General features: G+C 59.0%; 2 protein-coding genes across 4 annotated transcripts; one reads left to right on the top strand and one right to left on the bottom strand.

Annotated features, from left to right (window-relative positions):
* Nucleotides 1-2,201: 2,201 nt before the first annotated feature.
* LOC119524919 (collagen alpha-1(I) chain-like) lies at nt 2,202-3,859 on the bottom strand. Its single transcript, XM_037823631.1, has 3 exons — nt 3,310-3,859; nt 2,927-3,181; nt 2,202-2,820 (listed from the first exon to the last, which is right to left on the bottom strand). Exons 2-3 carry the CDS (start codon nt 2,964-2,966, stop codon nt 2,258-2,260), a joined length of 603 nt encoding a protein of 200 aa, XP_037679559.1. The 5' UTR covers nt 2,967-3,181; nt 3,310-3,859; the 3' UTR covers nt 2,202-2,257.
* Nucleotides 2,636-14,023, top strand: RAB36 (RAB36, member RAS oncogene family). 3 transcript variants are annotated; one of them, XM_037823629.1, is made up of 11 exons: nt 2,636-2,687; nt 3,106-3,186; nt 6,071-6,162; nt 8,297-8,362; nt 8,781-8,882; nt 9,975-10,039; nt 11,109-11,160; nt 11,760-11,841; nt 11,978-12,068; nt 13,401-13,520; nt 13,881-14,023. In XM_037823629.1, exons 2-11 carry the CDS (start codon nt 3,118-3,120, stop codon nt 13,943-13,945), a joined length of 804 nt encoding a protein of 267 aa, XP_037679557.1. In that variant the 5' UTR covers nt 2,636-2,687; nt 3,106-3,117; the 3' UTR covers nt 13,946-14,023. The 3 variants fall into 3 exon arrangements, with proteins under 3 accessions (XP_037679557.1, XP_037679556.1, XP_037679558.1); XM_037823628.1 differs by having other exon boundaries at nt 2,649-2,835; XM_037823630.1 differs by having other exon boundaries at nt 2,649-2,835; nt 13,401-13,524; nt 13,881-13,979.
* The last annotated feature ends 3,336 nt before the right edge of the window (nt 14,024-17,359 follow it).

A 17,359-nucleotide genomic window follows, 5' to 3' on the forward strand; every position in this document is an offset into this window, starting at 1 on the left:
GGGTTTGGGAGGATGATGTAATTGTAAGTAGAACGTGTATCAGTTTCCTACGGCTGCTATAAAGACCACACACTGGGTGGCTTTACTCAACAGCGATTTATTCTCTCACGGTTTTGAAGTCCAGAAGTCTGAAATCAAGGTGTCAGCAGAGTGTGCTGGTTCGGACGTATTATGTCCCCCAAAACACCATGTTCTTTGAAGCATTCTCGTGGAGGCAGATGTTTCAGTGTTGATTAGGTTGGAACCCTTTGTCTAAGTGTTTCCATGGAGATGTGACTCAATCAACTGTGGGTGAGACCTTTGATTGGATAGTTTCCATGGAGGTGTTACCCCACCCATTCAGAGTAGGTTTGAATTAAATCACTGGAGCCATACAAAAGAGCTGACAAACAGAAGGAACGCAGAGCTGCAGCTGAGGGACACATTTTGAAGACGGCCGTTGAAAGTACACTTTTGCTACAACAAAGTTTGCTCCAGAGAAACTAAGAGAACACCCCCAGATGCCTAGAGAGAAGTGTCCTGGGAGAAAGTCATTTTGAAACACAACCTGGGAACAAAGGAAGAAGATGCCAGCCATGTGCCTTCCCAGCTAACAGAGGTGTTCCAGATGCCATTGGCCATTCTTCTGTGAGGGTGCACTACTGTTGATGCCTTACCTTGGACACTTTATGGCCTTAAAAGACCGTAACTTTGTAACCAAATAAACCCCATTTATAAAAGCCAGTCCATTTCTGGTATTTTGCATAACAGCAGCATTAGCAAACTGGAACAGAGTCATGCTGTTTCTGAAGGTGCTAGGGGAGCAGGTTTCCCTGCCTCTTGTTAGCTTCTGGCTGTAATTGGCACTCCTAGATGTGCCATGGCTTGTAGCTATGTAACTCCAAACTCTTCATCTTCACATGGTCCACTGTGTCTATTCTCCTTTTATAAGGACACTGGTTTATATTGGATTAAAGACCTATCCTATTCCATTATGACCTCATTTTGATGTAGCTAATTACATCTCCAAAGACTGTATTTCCAAATATGGTGTTCTGAGGTACTGGGGTTTAGGGCTTCATCATATCTTTTGGGGGGACGTAATTCAACCCACAACAGGATGGCAAGAGGAGGCCTCATGGAGAGGTAACATTCGAGCAGAATGAAGAAGGGGAGGGAGGGAGCTGTGGTAGTTTGGAGGTTTTATGTACCCCACAAAAGATCATCAATCCATTCCTGTGGGTCCAGACTTATTGTGGTGGGACCTTTTGATTAGGTTATTTCAATTGAGATGTGACCCACGTCATTCAAGGTGGATCTTAATCCTCTTCCTGGAGTCCTTTATAGGAGGATAAAACACACAGAGAAGCTGAGAGAGGAGATTCAGAGAAGCACCCAGAGAAGCTGAGAGAGGGAGCAGCCAGAAGCTGAAAGCAACAAAACCCAGGAGAGAAGGACTTGCCGACATCAGCACGTGGCTTGCTATCTGACAGAGGAGCCGAAGCTTGCCAGTAACCTGTCATCACAGAAAGTATTGTCCTGTTGATGCCATAATCGGGACATTTTCAATGGCCTTAGAGCTGCAAATTTGTAATCTGATAAATCCCCATTGTTAGAAGCCAGTCCGTTTCTGGTATATTGCATTTCAAGTCAGCTTTAGGAAACAGAAGCTTGGTGGGCATCTGGGGGAAAGAGCAAGCCAGAACAGGGAGCAGCCGGTGCAAACCCTCCAGTGTCTGGCATTTTGGGGGAACTACAAGGAGACCAGTGGAAAACGGGGTGGGGGGGAGCAGGAGAGGAAACGGGCCACCACGTGGGGCCTTCTGGCCCAGTGTAAAGACTTTACTAATGACAGAGAAATAAGGAGGCATGGAAGGGTTTGGAACCAGGTCTGGCATGATTTTGCGACTTACTGGGGCTGCTGAGTTGGGCACAGAATGGGCGCAGCAAGGGGTGGAAGCAGGAAGACGAGAAGGGAAGAGAAGAGGGTGTCCTGGATCAGGACGATGCCAGTGGAAGAGGGGAGGAGAGAGGAGGTTCTGGACAAATTGTGAAAGCAGAACCGACAGCAGTTACTGATGTATCAAATGCTGGGTGTGAGAGAAAGGAGATCCCTCAGTACAACATATAAAGAGAAACTCGAACTATTTAGATAACCAGCACGAACTGTATTTAATGTGATGAAAATAGATATTTAAAGGCTCGGTATAAATCTCACGGGTTTGAGCCACCGCCACGTGGCTTGAAGCGGGGACCACGTGGGAGCGTTTCCCCGCGGTCAGTCCGGGCCAGACTCCGCCCCTGCAGTCCAGGCTCCACCCCCAGGCCTCCCCGGGCCCACCCACCGCGGGCAGATCCGGCCACGCCTTCGTTGCCATGGTGCTTCGGCGCGCTGACGCTTGCGCGAGTCTCTCCGCTGGTGGCCCCGCCCAGACGCCGCTCCCTTACTGCGGAAGTCGTCTGGCGCCGTTGCCATGGTGATCACCTGGGTAGGCCCCGCCCAGACGCCGCTCCCGGACTGCTGGATTGGTCCGGTTCGGGCCTCCGAGGCCAGCCTCTCGTTGCCATGGAGATCGCCTGGGCAGGCCCCGCCCCCGAGCCGCCGGGCCCCGCCCGACGCCGCGGGTCTCGCGTGACCCTGGTTGTCATGGTGACCGCTGCCGCCGGCCGCGCTTGCACGGGCGCTGCAGCCTCCGCAGCCGTGGCTGGTGAGTCCGACCCTCGGCCCATCGCCAGCGCGAGCCGGTCCCGGAGCCCCGGGGTCGCGAGGGCGCCGCGGCGTCCCTTTCTCGGCCTCCTCGTTTTCCCGAGCGCCCACGCCGGGCCAGGCCCAGGCGGGTCCTGGAGGAGACCCAGGTCGGATCGGGGGGCTCAGCGACCACCGGGGGCGAGGGGGGTTCCGGGGAAAAGCCTGGGAGCCGGAACGGGGACCCCTGCCTGGGCTCACCTGTCAAGGGCAGACCGGGGTCTTCCGACCCCCGCGTCATAGGGGCCGCCTGCAGGTTGGGAGAGGCCGCCTGGCTCCCTGGTCCCGACGACCTCTGTCCTTTGCATCTGCTTTTAAAGCTGATGCAGACGATCGCGGGCGCGCCCCCCTAACTCCCTTTCCCCTGGTTGGGTCCGCAGCGCTCTGGAAGGATGAGGTCCTCCCTGCCGCCGTTGGGGCCCCCCGTGAGCCGGGACCGTGTCATCGCCAGCTTCCCTAAGGTAGACATCATTAGCCCAGCCCTTTATGTGCCGGCCCAGCTCCCCTGACCCCTCCTCTCCACCCAGCTTTCCCCCAGCGTGCACCCACCACCTGCAAACAAAGCAGGTAAATCAGGGACTTACCAGATTTCCTTGAGCAGCCTGGAGACTTGGCATTGGCTTGTCCAAGACAGCCTGGCACATTAACGCGGAGGCCAGGCCGCAGAGGGGCGAGGGCTCAGGCTTTGCCATCAGGCAATTCTGGGTGTGAATCCCAGCTCCCCCATGAAGCTGTGTGACCGAGGACAACTTACTCAACCTCTCAGAGCCTCTGTTCACGAGGGCAGCGCCTCCCACATTGGATACCTGTTCATGGTGGGAGGAGATCCCTTTGCAGTAGTCGTCAGTCACGGTTGTTCCAATCGTATTTCTTACTCCCAAATCCAGGGCTCTCCCCCTTACCGTTTTCTCTTCAGCTCCTGTAGAAAACCCACAGCCCTCTGCTGTCTGCCCTGAAATCTAATGTTGATGGTTGCAGGGCATGCAAAGCAGAACAGCCTTGCAAATGCCCCTGCCTTCCCACCCAGCCATTCCATTTCTAGGAATCCATCCTGCAGGTATCCTGGCCCACGTGCAGGTTGTCCACGAGGCCAGGTATGGTGCAAGCATTTGTAAGAGCAGAGGGGCAGGCACAGCGGAGATGCCGCCCAAGACGGGGCTGGGTAAATGGCAAAAGGCATGAGGACGAATGGGGCACTGCACAGGTGAAGTAAACCTGCAGGGAATGGGACAGTGTGTGCAGCACCCTCCCATGCGTGCAAAAAAAAAAGAAGGGGGAAGAAACAAAATGCATGTGTTTATGTGTGCATGAGGTATCTCTGGCAGGATACGTAAGACTCTGCTATTGGTGGTTGCCTCCGTGAAGCTTGGGAAGGAGAAGTCTGTGTCCATACTGGTAAAGACGAAGGGGTGGGCTGTAGGCTCTTGCTAGATCTAGTCCATAGTTATTTTTCCTTCCCCCTTTTTGCCATCCCCCCTAAAGTTCCTTCTCGAAACACATCGTAGAGCCCACAGAGAAAGCCTTGGTGCTTTGGATTCATGGGCAATTCCCCCAGGGTTTTCAACCACAACAGAGGCCCAGGCTTTCTCCAAGGAACTTCACGGTGGAAACCAGGGATGATGGCGACTGGTGTTTAATGAACCAAAAGGAAGGGAAGCCTGACCGGGTCTCATCGGATGAGGACTGTCTGTTAGTCAGGGTTCTCCAGGGAAAAAGAACTGGAAGGATATATGTGTATATATATAACTGTGGGGGTCAGCAAGTTCAAATCCCATAAGGCAAGCCAAAAGCTGGAAACTGATAAAGTTGATTCTGGTGCCTGGAAAATCCCCAGGGGCAGCTGGTTGACTGAACTTCTTTCCAACTTCTGAAATCCTCAATTCTGGCTTTTAAGACCTTTAAGTGATTGGATGAGGAGACTCCCCACATTGCTGAGAGCGCACTCTTTTGTTGATTGTAGATGCAATCAGCAGTAGATGCAATCGGCTGTTTGTAGATGCAAATCCATCTAGGAAATATCCTCCCAGTAACAATCAGGCTGGTGTCTGCTTGATCAAACAACCAGATACCATAACCTAGTCAAGTTGACACATGAAATTAGCCATCACGGACTCCATATACAGAGTAGAACGGCAAGGCTCAGAGAAGTAAGGAGGGTTGCTTGACATCACACAGCTGGACAAGGCAGAGCCAGTCCAGCTGGCGGTGGGAGTCAGGGGTCAAGGGCCGCTGCTGGCCAAATTCGTCCTGTGCTTCAAACATGAGAAATTCCTTTGATCCTGGAAGTCTCAGACAGCAGAGCTCTGCTGGGGCAAGTCCTTCCCTTTACTCCATGTGCCTCAGTTTCCTCGCCAAGCCTTCCTTACTGCCCTTCTCCAGCCGGTTCAGAATGGTGTGATTTTCCCCCAATGACCACAGTGTCTGGGCCAGCCTCTAGCTTGAAGCTGTCATGGAAATCAATAAGAAGTTGGATTTTCTCCACAGCCAGCTTTTTCACGAGGTAGCTACCACCCTTCTGCGCAATTGTGGGCCTCGTAGCTAAGCTGTGCACCTGTTTTCCCACTTAGTCCCCCAAGGGCCACATTAATAGGTAGTGCTGTGAGGATCCCCACTTTGCAGATGAGGAAACTGAGGTTCTTTGCTCCTTCACTGTCCCTGCTGCCTCAATCCCAGAGGGCACAGGTGAGCCCAGGTGGAGCCCACCTTGCTGGCTGAGCACGTGCAAGACATCTGGGGGTGAGGGGCAGGAGGAGCCTGGGGGAGGGGAACCGCGGTGGGGTGGGGGGCCCTCATCGTCCACAGCAGAGCCCTCTCCCCACATCCTCGCCACGTCCTTTCTCAGCCTTTGATAAACGGACAGCAAGAAACAATGGTCATCTTTAGCTCGTTTAATCTCTTTTTCCGATCACAAAATGAATGCACAGTGAGTGGCGCCACATCTTAAATAGCCACACACGTTTATTGAGCATTTACTATGTGCCAGCCAGCCCTGTGCTGACGGCTTTATACACATCATCTCATTTACGAACCCCGAGACCCTGAGGTTTTATAGGCAGGGACAAGACAGTTCTCTGAGTCCCTGCCCTGGGCCCCGGCGTCTGGCACGGGCCACCGTGGCTGCCCTTCCAGCCTCACAAGACCCCAGAGTCTCAAGGCCACTGATGAGACAGATGATGGACGTGACCGAGGGGTCAGGGAAAGCATAATGAGGTTGAACTTGGAACTTGGGAGGGAAGGACAGAGGGTAGGCTGGGAATCCGCGGTCACTCCACTGCCCAACTTGGGCGACGGAGCTGCATCTTGGTAGGATGATGTGCCCGTCTGTCTGTCCGTCTGTCCCTGCAGTGGTACACGCCTGACGCCTGCCTGCAGCTCAAGGAGCACTTTCACGGGCAGGTCAGCGCGGCCTGCCAGCTCAGGAACACGGGGACCGTCGGGTGAGTGCCACCCTGGGGCTGGTGGGGGGTGGCAGTGGAGGGAGCCCGCCAGAGGCAACAAGCAAACAGATGACGGCGTGAATTAAGGAATGAACCAGTGAAAGACTTCCGGCTAGTGCTGCCCAGTAGTACAGGCCAGAAAACAACTGGGTTTTTTTAATCAGGCTTTCCTTGAGACACTTCCACCATGTGGAACAAACTTCCGTGCACTCTGGAAGTCATAAATGTGATTTTGCAGCCTGAGGCCACAGTTTGAGTTTTCCTTGCTCCCTTCGCTTGCTGCTTTCTCTTCTGCTATGAGCATTAGTGTCGAGTGTTCTGGAAGCTTCCTCTGAGCACCCCACTACCACCGCCCCGCTGTCCGGGCTGGGTGGGCGTCCGTCCTGTGTGTTCCTGTACCCCAAGGCCATACCCCATGGCATTGCAGTTTGCCTGTCTGTTCCAGTTTGCTAATGCTGCCATTGTGCAAAATACCAGAAATGGATTGGCTTTTATAAAGGGGGTTTATTTGGTTACAAAGTTACAGTCTTAAGGCCATAAAGTGTCCAAGGTAAGGCATCGACAACTGGGTACCTTCACTGGAGGATGGCCAATGGCGTCCGGAAAACCTCTGCTCGCTGGGAAGGCACGTGGCTGGTGTCTGCTCACTCCCAGGTTGCATTTCAAAATGGCATCCTCCAAAATGTTGCTCTTGGGGCATTTTGTCCTCTCTTAGCTGCAGCTCCTCTTGAAAATGTCACCCTCAGTTGCTCTGAGTTCCTTCTCTTTGTCAGCTCATTAATATGGCTCCAGTGATTTAATTCAGACCCACCCTAAATGGATGGGTTAACACCTCCATTGAAATTATCCAATCAAAGTCATCACCCACTGCTGGGTGGGTCATAACTCCATGGAAACATCCAATCAAAAGGTCCCACCGTAATCAAAAAGATTAATCAATCTGCCCCCACAAGATTGCATCAACGATAATGGCGTTTTGGGGGACATAATACATCCAAACCGGCACAGTGTCCTTCACCAGCTGTAATCCTCGAGCCAGGGGCTGTGTGTTCTTTGTCCCTTCCATCCCCACACCTGTCCCAGCCGGGCACAGGGGTCTCACGACAGTCACTCCTTCTAGCAAATGGGACAGGGCTGCTCTTGCGTCTTCATGCCCAGGAGCTCACGGTCTGCTCTGGGAGCCGGCTGAGCTCACGGGTGCCCTGCAGGTGGCAAAGCCAAGGCCACCCAAAGAGAGACTCGGGTCAGGATGGCCGAAGTGGCCATGGGAGGAGATCCTGGCCACCGATTTCGGAGTACCGTGGTCAGGGATGAGGCCTCCCACAGCTTACCCTCCTGGATCCCTCCCAGCAGTGCTGGGCGGTGGGGAAACTGAGTCACAGGGGGTCTCCGCCACACCGCCTCGCGGTGCCTTTACCCCTCCATCCGAGAAGTGGAATCAGGGCCTCCCTGTTCCAGAACCTGATGGCCGCCTGGAAGCAGGGTGGACTCAGCCGCTGTCCCTGCGGACATGGCGAAGTGACGTGCAGGCCAGGCCACCCGGGTGACAACGGGGCCTGGAAATGGTACTGCCAGGGCTTCAGGGCACCTGGGCAGAGCGAGGGTGCTGGCTGCTGCCCAAGGACCTCAGAGCCGATTGCCCTGTCTATGTCACGCCCCTCGGCCTTGGTGACCCTCTGTGAGCGGGTAATGGTGGCATCCTGGCCAGGGGAGTGCGTACTTGCGAGGAGCTGGAATTCCCCACAGCATCCAGCCCTGGGGGTCGTGCAAAGGGTCGTGGCCTTTCTCAGAAGCAGAGGTGCCCCCGGTGCCCCAGCTTCCTGCACCCAGCTCGGATCTGGTCAGCCAAGCTCCGGGCTCCCCCCACCCCAGCTCAGACGGACCCCTGGCCCTTGGCTACCACCCCCGGCTCCTTGGGCTCCTCCCTCTGCTCCCCCAACCCCAGCCCAGGACACCACCTCTCACCATCCCCGTTTCTAATCCCAAGATGGGGACTTTGGCTAAGCCGGTGGGAGACAGTGGGGTGGGGGACAGTATCTCAGCCAGGGTGGCCACCCAGGGTCCAGATGTGAGAGTGTGCAGGTAGAAGGACCTACTTATGGCCGGGGACGCAGCATGGACATCTTTCCCACAGGCTCAAGCTCTCCAAAGTGGTGGTCGTTGGCGATCTCTACGTGGGGAAAACCAGCCTCATCCACAGGTGACCACCCAGCGGGGTCCTCGGCCCCCGGGGCCACGACAACGCTAGAGCGTGGCTGCCGAGACCCTCACTGCCCCAGCCCAGTGGGAGCCAGAGAGGGCGGTGGGGGGATGTGCCAGAGAATCGGGGAGACTAGGCACCCAGCTCACACACCCGCAGCCTTTCTGGCACACAGAGGCAGCCAAATTTTTTCTTTCGCTGTTTCTCACTGGCATCGTTTGCCTTCCGGGTCCTGCATCCTCACTTCCCCTACCCTGATCTCAGGGCCCGGCCCCCTGGCACCCCCAGGCCACCGTTTCCTCCTCAGTGCCCCCCGTGGGTGCCCTTTTCATCACCTCCAGCTTCTCGCTGCCAGGAGCGAAGCTTCCGCGGATGGTTCTGTAAGGGGCCTCTCCGGTGGCTTCCTGCTTTCCCCCAGGTTTTGCAAGAATGTGTTTGACCGCGACTACAAGGCCACCATCGGGGTGGACTTCGAAATCGAGCGCTTTGAGATCGCCGGGGTCCCCTACGGCCTCCAGATGTGAGTTGCTGTTGGGGAGTGCCCTGTCTCGCCTGGCTCCTGGGTAGGGGGGCTTCCCACAGAGAGCAGATGGTCGACTGTGTCCCAGGGCACTCAGCGAGGACCCATTGGACATGAAATCGGGGTTCCCCCTGTTCCCCAAATCCCCGGACACTCCCTGATTTGGGGCAGTTGTCTCAGCCACTTGGGGAGGGCCCCAGGGGTGAGGCCACATGTCCCCACGCCCTCCCTCAGGCCTGACAGCTCCTTCTCCTCCTCAGACCATGGCCTCCTCCTGCTCCCTCTTTCCCTCTGCCTCTGTCTGTCTGTCTGCTTCCCTGCCCCTCTACCTCCGCCTCTCAGTGGCCAGCTGGTTTCCGTCCCTCCATCTTCCTTTCCACTAGTACAGCCCAGAGTCTCTCCCCAGGCCTCCTCCTTTTCCCACCGTGGCTGCACGCTACCTGCTCTTGCACTCACCTTCCCTCGCCTCAGACCTGCCTCCAGCTCAACCCCCCACCCCCCAATTCTCCTGCGGGGTCTCCCCCTCACTCTCCCACATAGCTCCTTCCCTCCACCATCTCCTGACTTGGTCTAAAACAGGGCCAGCAGATCTCGGCCTACACTTCCCCATCTTCTGTCCTGTCCCCATGGTGGACATCACCCATCGATCCCGGCCTTCTCTTCCACGAAGCCACTGCCCCAGAGAGCCAGAGCTAACAAGTCCCTGGTAGACCTACTCCAGCCCCTCCCTGGGTGACAAGTGTCCCCTCCAGCCAGGGCACTGGAGGCAAAACGATGTGCCCAGTCCCACACGAGCAGGTGACAGGCTACAGTCAGTCCCCATCACCGGCTGTCACGGAAGGGGTTGAGCAGCGACTCCATTCACTCAGGCTGCAGAAATGCTGATGCCAACCCCCCGCAGCCCCCAGCCCTCACTCCTCTGCACCATGGGGCACCCCAGGAAGGGATCAGGAGGATCTGGGGGGCAGGGACAGTGGACAGTGCAGCAGGCACGTCCTGAAACCCAGGCCCCCATGGAGCCTGTCACTCAGACCTCAGAATCTTGCTTAACCCACTGCCTCCATTTTCTTCCCTCTCTCTCCCTCTGCACAGCTGGGATACGGCCGGCCAGGAGAAGTTCAAGTGCATCGCGTCCGCTTACTACCGGGGCGCACAGGGTGAGTGGCCGGGCATTGGCGGGCCCCCCACTGCCCGCAGCAGGAGCCTCTGAGGACCCCTGAGAAGACACCCAGGCCAGGCCCGCACTCAGCCCCATGTTTCAGCTCAGAGAGGGGCGGCTGTGCCCAGAGACCCCAGCCTGGGGGAGCAGAGTCCACTCCCGCAGACCCCGGGAGGACGACACCCCCCAAGGCGGGGTCCCATGGGTGCCCTCCCCTCCAAGGCCAAGGGCGGCCCGGGCACTGGGCTCACTCCTCACTTGGCCCCCGGAAGACGACAAAAAGGGGTTTCCGTGGGACAAGGGAGAGTACTGTCAAAGTCCCCCAAACCAGACTCATTTATGTCCCCTCAGCAGTGGTGTAAAAATCACAGTATTTTCATTAAGGTAGAAACAGGAGACAAACCTCAGCCAGGCTCTGGAGCTCCAGTTCTGCCCTGCCCGTGGCCTCCCACCCCTGACGGCTTTCTGGGCCTTTCCGGGCCTCTCCATCCTTGGATGAGACCCACCTTGGTTGGCATGTGGGGCACCTGGCACGGCTCCACGGGCAGTGACTGGGCTGCCGTCATCGTGGGTGTCCTCTTTTATGAGCCCCTCTCCCTTCGGGGGGCAGGGGGCAGCCAGCCTCACACCCCATGGGCAGTAGAGAACAGTCTAGAATGTCTGCCATGTGGGGTCCTCGGCCCCATCTCTCGCAAGGTGTCTCCCGAGGGGAACGCTGGGTGCTGTGAAGTGCAGATCTGCCCACCCCAGGCCCTGGGCTAAGAGCAGGGAAGACATCTAGATGCTCACAGAGGCCCCGAGAGGTGGAGGGCATGATTCTCACCACTTTCCATTTGGGGAAACTGAGGCTCTCAGCCTCCGCTTGAGCTCCCTTGACTGGAAGCGGCAGAGCAGAGTTTCCCACACAGGGTTCTCTGATGCCCGAGCCCACCAGCCCCACGCCCAGCTCAGCTGCCCCCTGAATCCACACGGAGACTGGGCCTCTGGGACGGGGTGGGGCCGAGGGGCAGCTGGTGGGGTGCCCCCCACCCATCACACCCCCTATCGGCCTTTCCCCTTCTGTCCAGTGATCATCACGGCCTTTGACCTTGGCGACATCCAGACTCTGGAGCACACCAGGCAAGTCCAGAACTCGGCAGCCCACCCAGGGCTCGGGAAACTGCCCGGAGGGGGCTCCCCAAACTCAGACAGCATGGGGCTGACCCCTCCCAGGGCAGTGCCAGTGACTGGCCCGGCTCGTTTGGACCTGGCTGTCTAGTTGCCGCCCCATCCTTCGCAACAGCGGCCCAGTCAGCGTGGCGCTCGGAAGCATCCGGAAGGGCTGCACTTGGTTTCATGCTGATCTTGAGACTCTTAAATCTCAAAACAAACTTAAACCTCGAAACATTTGGCATTGGGCCTTGCAAATGACATGGCCGGTCCCGGCTAGGGGGACACGAGTGGGCATTTGCTGTCTTGGGCAGGCTCTGGCGGAGACGGCCGCCAACGTGCCCAGTGCTGGGAGGCCTTGCTGCCTCTGCTGCTGGTTCTTGTCCAAAGCCTCACATCCGGCATCTTCCAAACCGGCAAGGCCGAGGGTGGTGATCCAGTTGATGGCTGAAGAGTGGGGGGGGGCTCACCCAAGGTCCTTCAGGAGAACACAGGGGTGCCCCTGTCTTCCTCGGCTTTTTCGGGGTGGGTGGGGGTGTCCCAGCCGGGTCTCCCTCTGTGCATTGCAGGCAGTGGCTGCAGGAGGCTCTGAGGGAGAATGAACCGGGTTCCAGTTCTGTCTTCCTGGTGGGGACCAAGAAGGACCTCCTGGTGAGCAGACCGGAGCTGGGAAACACTTGCCAAGGAGGGTGGGGGGCACTGACGTGGCAGGGAGCGGCCGGCTGAGATGCACAGGCCTCAGAGCTGAGAGCCGGGGGCCCTGGGGTGTCACCCATTTGTCTCCCAGTCAGGGGCGGCGTGTGAGCAGGCCGAAGCGGAGGCCGTGCGCCTGGCCGGAGAGTTGCAGGCCGAGTACTGGTCAGTTTCAGCCAAGACGGGTGAGTCGGGGGCGCAGGGCTGGCGTGCTGTGGGGCACGTGGGGATCAGGCCTGCCCGGCCCTGCAGGGTGACCCCTGCCTGACAGCCGTGAGCCTGTCGCTGAGAAGGAGAACGGGGGCCCGGCCCGTGGGTGGGAAAATGGCAGCCCTCGCAGCCACCCGGGAGGCCAGTTCCAAGATTCTGAGGGAGGAACCAGCCGGGCTGGCATGTGGGGCCAAGACGGCTCAGAAACTGGGGGCTCCCAGCCCCTTCCCCGGGTGTCGCCACGGTGCTGCCACGTGGCCAATGACCACCCAGCCCTACCCCTCCACACCCCACCCGGCGAGCCCTCAAACTGCTCTCAGCGCGGACCACCGCTTACCCACCCCGGGCAAGAGGCCCAAGGCTGCGGAGCCTCGGTTTCCCCATCTGGGAAGTGGGGTGGTGCTGCCCCTTTCAATTTATTTGTAAGGGAAAAAAACATATTTTAAATAACCAAAGTCATACGTGTTTGAAGAAAAACTAGAAAATGTAGAGGAGCAAAAAAAAAAAATACTCTTAAAAACTCAGGCTGTTGGGGAAACGAGATGTTTGGCATATAGTAAGTCCCAGAGAATCGGGCCCAGTAATCCTTGTCCCAGCGAGTGAGCTGCAGCCAGGGATGGGCGTGGTGGCGGCAGGTCCATTGGGGCAGGAACTGTGGGGGACAGTGACATCCAACAGCCCGGCACAGCCCCCGTGGCTGATTCCCAACCGCGTCCGTGGTGCCCCTAGAGAACCTGCCCTCCTTTATCGGGGTAACAGCCATGTTCACTGAGAGCTTGCCGGGCCATGCAGGGCTGCCGTGGACAGCTGTGCAGGCTGTTAACTGCACAAGGGCAGTGTCTGTGTTGGGGACTGGAACCCAGCCCTGCCCATGATGGGCGGCCGCCTCCTCCCTGGGGAGGGTGCTCTGGGCTCTGGAGCGTGCCGAGGGGGTGGTGGTTTCCTGTCAGCCTTACAGCCACCCCTTGCTCAGGGTCTGGAAAGTTCCACCAGAGTAGGCCTGCGTCCGTCCTGCCCTCTGCCCATCCCGGCGCCTGGCCTGGCCTTGAGCAGGTGCCCAGAAGCAGTTGGCCACGGGATGGGCGGCTGGATGCCGGGAAAACTTAGGCCCAGGGACGTGAGGGAGCTGCTGGGTGAGGTGGCCGGGCAGGATGCCCAGGCCGTGAGCGTGTCCCCGCCGCCCGGGATGTGTGGGCATGGCTGGGCAGGGCCACGGCCTCCTCTGTGGTCACTGTGGCTGTTGGGGACGCGTCCGCGTATGAGGACAGAGGCAGGCCGGGGTCACCTCGTCACCCCCGGACCCACAGGGGAGAATGTGAAGGCGTTTTTCAGCCGTGTCGCCGCCCTGGCATTCGAGCAGTCTGTGCTGCAGGACCTGGAGAGAAGGAGCAGCGCCCAGCCACAGCTCGGCGACGGGGGCCTCATCCGTGCGTAAGGGCAGGCCGGCCGGGGCTGGGGGGAGCGGGTCATGACCCCCAACTTCCCATCAACCCTGGGCTGTCCTTCCTCTGTCACCCCTGCTGTGGCTGTAGCCTCCCTGGCCCACTGCCCGCTGGGACACCTGCCTGGTTCTCCTCGGCCTCCTCCCGGGGTCCTGTGGGGGTGTCCAAGCCCTCGAGTCCAGGGCTTTGCAAGCTCTGTTCCACCCCACCCCGCCCCAGCCCTGGGATGTCTCCAGGTCCTCTTGACCTGTACCAGGGCCACTGAGGCCTCCAAGGATGGGCCTGGGGTCTCGGGAAGTCACTAGAGGGGCAAAGGGACACCAAGGTACTTTTCTCTCCTTACAGAAATGGCGGGGAGCCCCCCTGAGATCCAGGAGAGCAAGAGGCCCCCCGGCTTGCACTGCTGCTAGCTGGGCTCCGCGTCATGGCTCCCGTGACCGTGGAGGGATGATCAAAGCACCCCGTCTGCCCCCCTCCATCCACCCACCGTGCCGGGGCCCCAGGGCTCAGCCCGGAAAGGCCCCCCGACTGCCTGGGGCTGGGGGGTCCCCCACTGCCCAGTCTGGGGGCGCTGCCCTGACCGTCCGGAAGGCCAGTCCCCCACCTGCTTGTTCGTCAGACACGAGGGACCTCAGGACTAGGGTGGCAAACGGGACCCCCAGGACCCCCCCACCCACAGCAGACAGCAATGGTCCAGCCGTCCCGGAAGTGGTCTCAGAGGCCTCCCCGTCACCTCCCACGGGCAATCGGGGCTTGTTGGCATCAGCACCGAGGGACAACCCAGCTGCCATCCCCACCTCGGGCGTTTGCTGTTGTCAGAGAGAACCTGCACTTCTGGGCCTCGGGGACCCCGATCCCTGCCTCGCGGGGTGAACCGGGCAGCCCTCTGGAGGAGAATGGACTGGAGGGTCTCGCAGGCCCCCCTTTTGGTACCGCCGCCATCCCCAGAGCCCTGTACTCCAGGCAGCGGGCGAGGCGGGGCCTCCATCCCGTCCAGACGGACTTCGCCCCGGCCATGCTGCCGGAAAAGACCACAGGCCACCCTGAGGGCGGCTCGCCACAGCTCTCCTGCACCCCAACACTGCCCAGCCAGCCACTGGCCACGGAAACCCGGTGCTGGGGGGGCCTACGCGTGGCCTCCGTGGACATTGGCCTGTCCAAGAAGGGACAAGAAGGTGTTCAGCACGTCCCTCAGGAGCTGTGTAACGGCATCCCCACACCCTGGAGGACAGTAGAGACCCCTCCGCAGTCTAGCATGTTCCCCCTCGCCACCACTTCCTCCTGCACCCCCAGAATGGGCAGGAACCCCTCACCCTTCTCTCCCCAGCCCAAAGCACCCACCCGCCATGCCCGTCACACTGCCTCCCCCCCATGGCTCGCTGGCCCCTGCCCGCCCACCCTTCTGGAGCCCTGGGCTTTTGCCCACACACTCCAGCCTCTCCCGTCGGGCCACCAGCAGGGGTACATCTGGTGCCCCCCACCCACTTCTCTTAGGAGCCAGCTTCCCACGGGCAGCCACCCACTTGGTGAGCCCTGGGTGGCGCCTGGCACCCCGCAGGGGCTCAGCGGGCACTCATCACCACATCGCCAGCGCCAGATACCAGCCAGGGAAGGACGCCGGCATCTTCTGTTTACTCCCCCGTCACTGGATTTTTTTAACTCCTCGCATAAAACACAATTTTTCATATAAAACACTAAAAGAATTCCTTGGCTATCATAAAAAACAAACAAAACCAAAAAAATCGATCTGTACAGATATCTAAGATGCAAAGGGCACGTCATTGTCCACCCCGCAGAGAGCGGCACTTCTGGAGATTACGGGTTGGCACAGTTTCTTCCGGATTCTTCCTCTGCGTGTGTAGCCTCATGGCCGCCGGCTGGCTGCTTCGCTGTTTAGCCAGAACTGTCTCCCCACAGCACACACCTAAATGGACGTCAAGTGCCACCTGGTGTCACTGCCACCTGGTTTTCCTCTGTCCAGCTGTGTCATCAGGCGTTGAACTCACCCCAGATGCAGGACGTTTCAGGGCGCGTCCGGCTGCCGGCTCTACCGATGGTGCCGCGGTGCCCATCCTTGGGGACAGAGCCTGGCACACCGAGGATTCCCCAAAGAGGCTTTGCCGGGCCCCTCTCTGCAGCCTGTCGTCTGGGCCTGATCCGCTGGACGCAGCCTTCGGGGTGCATTAATGAAGATGGGGTTTGCTGCCCAATGCAGAAAGCTCTGCCCGCAGCTCGTCTCATCTCCAGAGTGTGGAAGGGCCCCCTCGGGGCCAGGACGGAGGCTTTGTGGTGGGTAACAGTGCCCTGCGGTTATTGGCACCACCATGAACGCCTACGAGCTCTGTCATCGGCCACATATTAAACTCTCCATGTCCTGTCCGCTCTGCTGTGCCTTCTGGTGCCCACAGGCCCTGGTGGACACGGCCAGTGCCTCCCGATTTTATTCTTCGGCCCAGGAGAAGGGGAGAATCAGCACCCAGGGCCGGCCCCACCACCGGCCGAGTGAAACGCAAGACCCTCGCTTGTTTTTCACCATCAGAATCCCTTCGGGGTGCCTCGCTGACGCTGTGTGTCACTTCAGTGGGACAAATCAACGAAGACATTCTCTCCGAGCAGCTCAAAAGTTAGCAACAAGCACCTGGGGCTGGGGACAGGGCCGAGCCTGGCTCTCCTTGGTGGCCAAGATGGTCGCGGGCACCTGATCAGCGAGGGCGGTTTGGACTCGAGGGTGAGTTCTGTCCTTGGCAGGAGCCAGTGACGGAAAGTTCTGGATGAAAACGGGACATGTCCAGGAAAGGAGAGCATGCAAGGTGGAGAGGCTTGGGCCCAGGAAAGAATTAGGTTGAGGGCATGGGGGTGTGCCAGGGGTCCCAGTGGGCCAAGCCCAGTCACATGGGAGGGGCCTCCATTAGGGGTGAGAACACGGGGTCCCCTAAAGTACAGTCCGCGTTAGGGACGTGAGAGCGAGGGCCGGGGGTGGGGTGGGGGGTGAGGCAGAGCTGGGGATACCCCCGGCTCTGGCAGGCACCCCCAAGAGCTTGGACCCCACTTGCAGCGGACACTCTGGCCAGCATTCCCAAAAGCAGGGGCCGTGCAGGAGTGGGGTGCCCCCCGGGAGCCCCCATTTATGGAGCATTTGCAGTGCCATGTCCTGTGCTCAGCAAAGCAGACTGAGAAGCTCATTGTATCATGTCCAACCCTGCAGGGTGGGCCCCGTGAGCCCCTTGCCCCATCTAACAGATGGGGAAACCAAGGCTCAGGTGAAGTGGCGGGAGGTGGCCAAGCACCCTCCTTCCCGGCCCCTCCTCTGCCTCTGTCCCCCACACCAGCTTGGGGTCTGAGCCCCCTGGGGCTCCCCAGTCAGGTGGTCCCAGCACCCTGCAACCCAGAGTGATGACCCTAAGGGGGGTTTATTTGCAGGGCCCCAAAAACACCCAGCCCTCCTCGGGGTCCCCCTGGGGGCCTCTTATGTCACCCAGTCCCAGGCCTCCTGCTTTGGGGTGATCAGAGGGAAGAGGGGGCCTGAGAGTGGGGTGGGGGGCCCTTTCAACTCACAGTCCAGTGTGGGGGGGTCGGGTGGGAAACCCCCCAAGACCGCGCAGGCCAGCCCTGCCCCCGAAGGACCCCAAAAAGTGAAATAATGCACTGAGCGCCTCCGTCAAATTCACACGTCCGAGCACTCGGCTTGCCTCGAGCCCCCTTTCTGGCCCGGCCTGGCCCTCTGCATTCTCCTCCCCCATGTAGGACCCCAGGATCAGGCCGGGACGGGGGGCAGCTCTCCCCCACCCTGTCCGCCCTGGGCCCCTGGAAAAGCTGGGGGTTGA

Source organism: Choloepus didactylus (assembly GCF_015220235.1).
Source record: "Choloepus didactylus isolate mChoDid1 chromosome 23 unlocalized genomic scaffold, mChoDid1.pri SUPER_23_unloc1, whole genome shotgun sequence".
Lineage (NCBI taxonomy): Eukaryota > Metazoa > Chordata > Mammalia > Pilosa > Megalonychidae > Choloepus > Choloepus didactylus.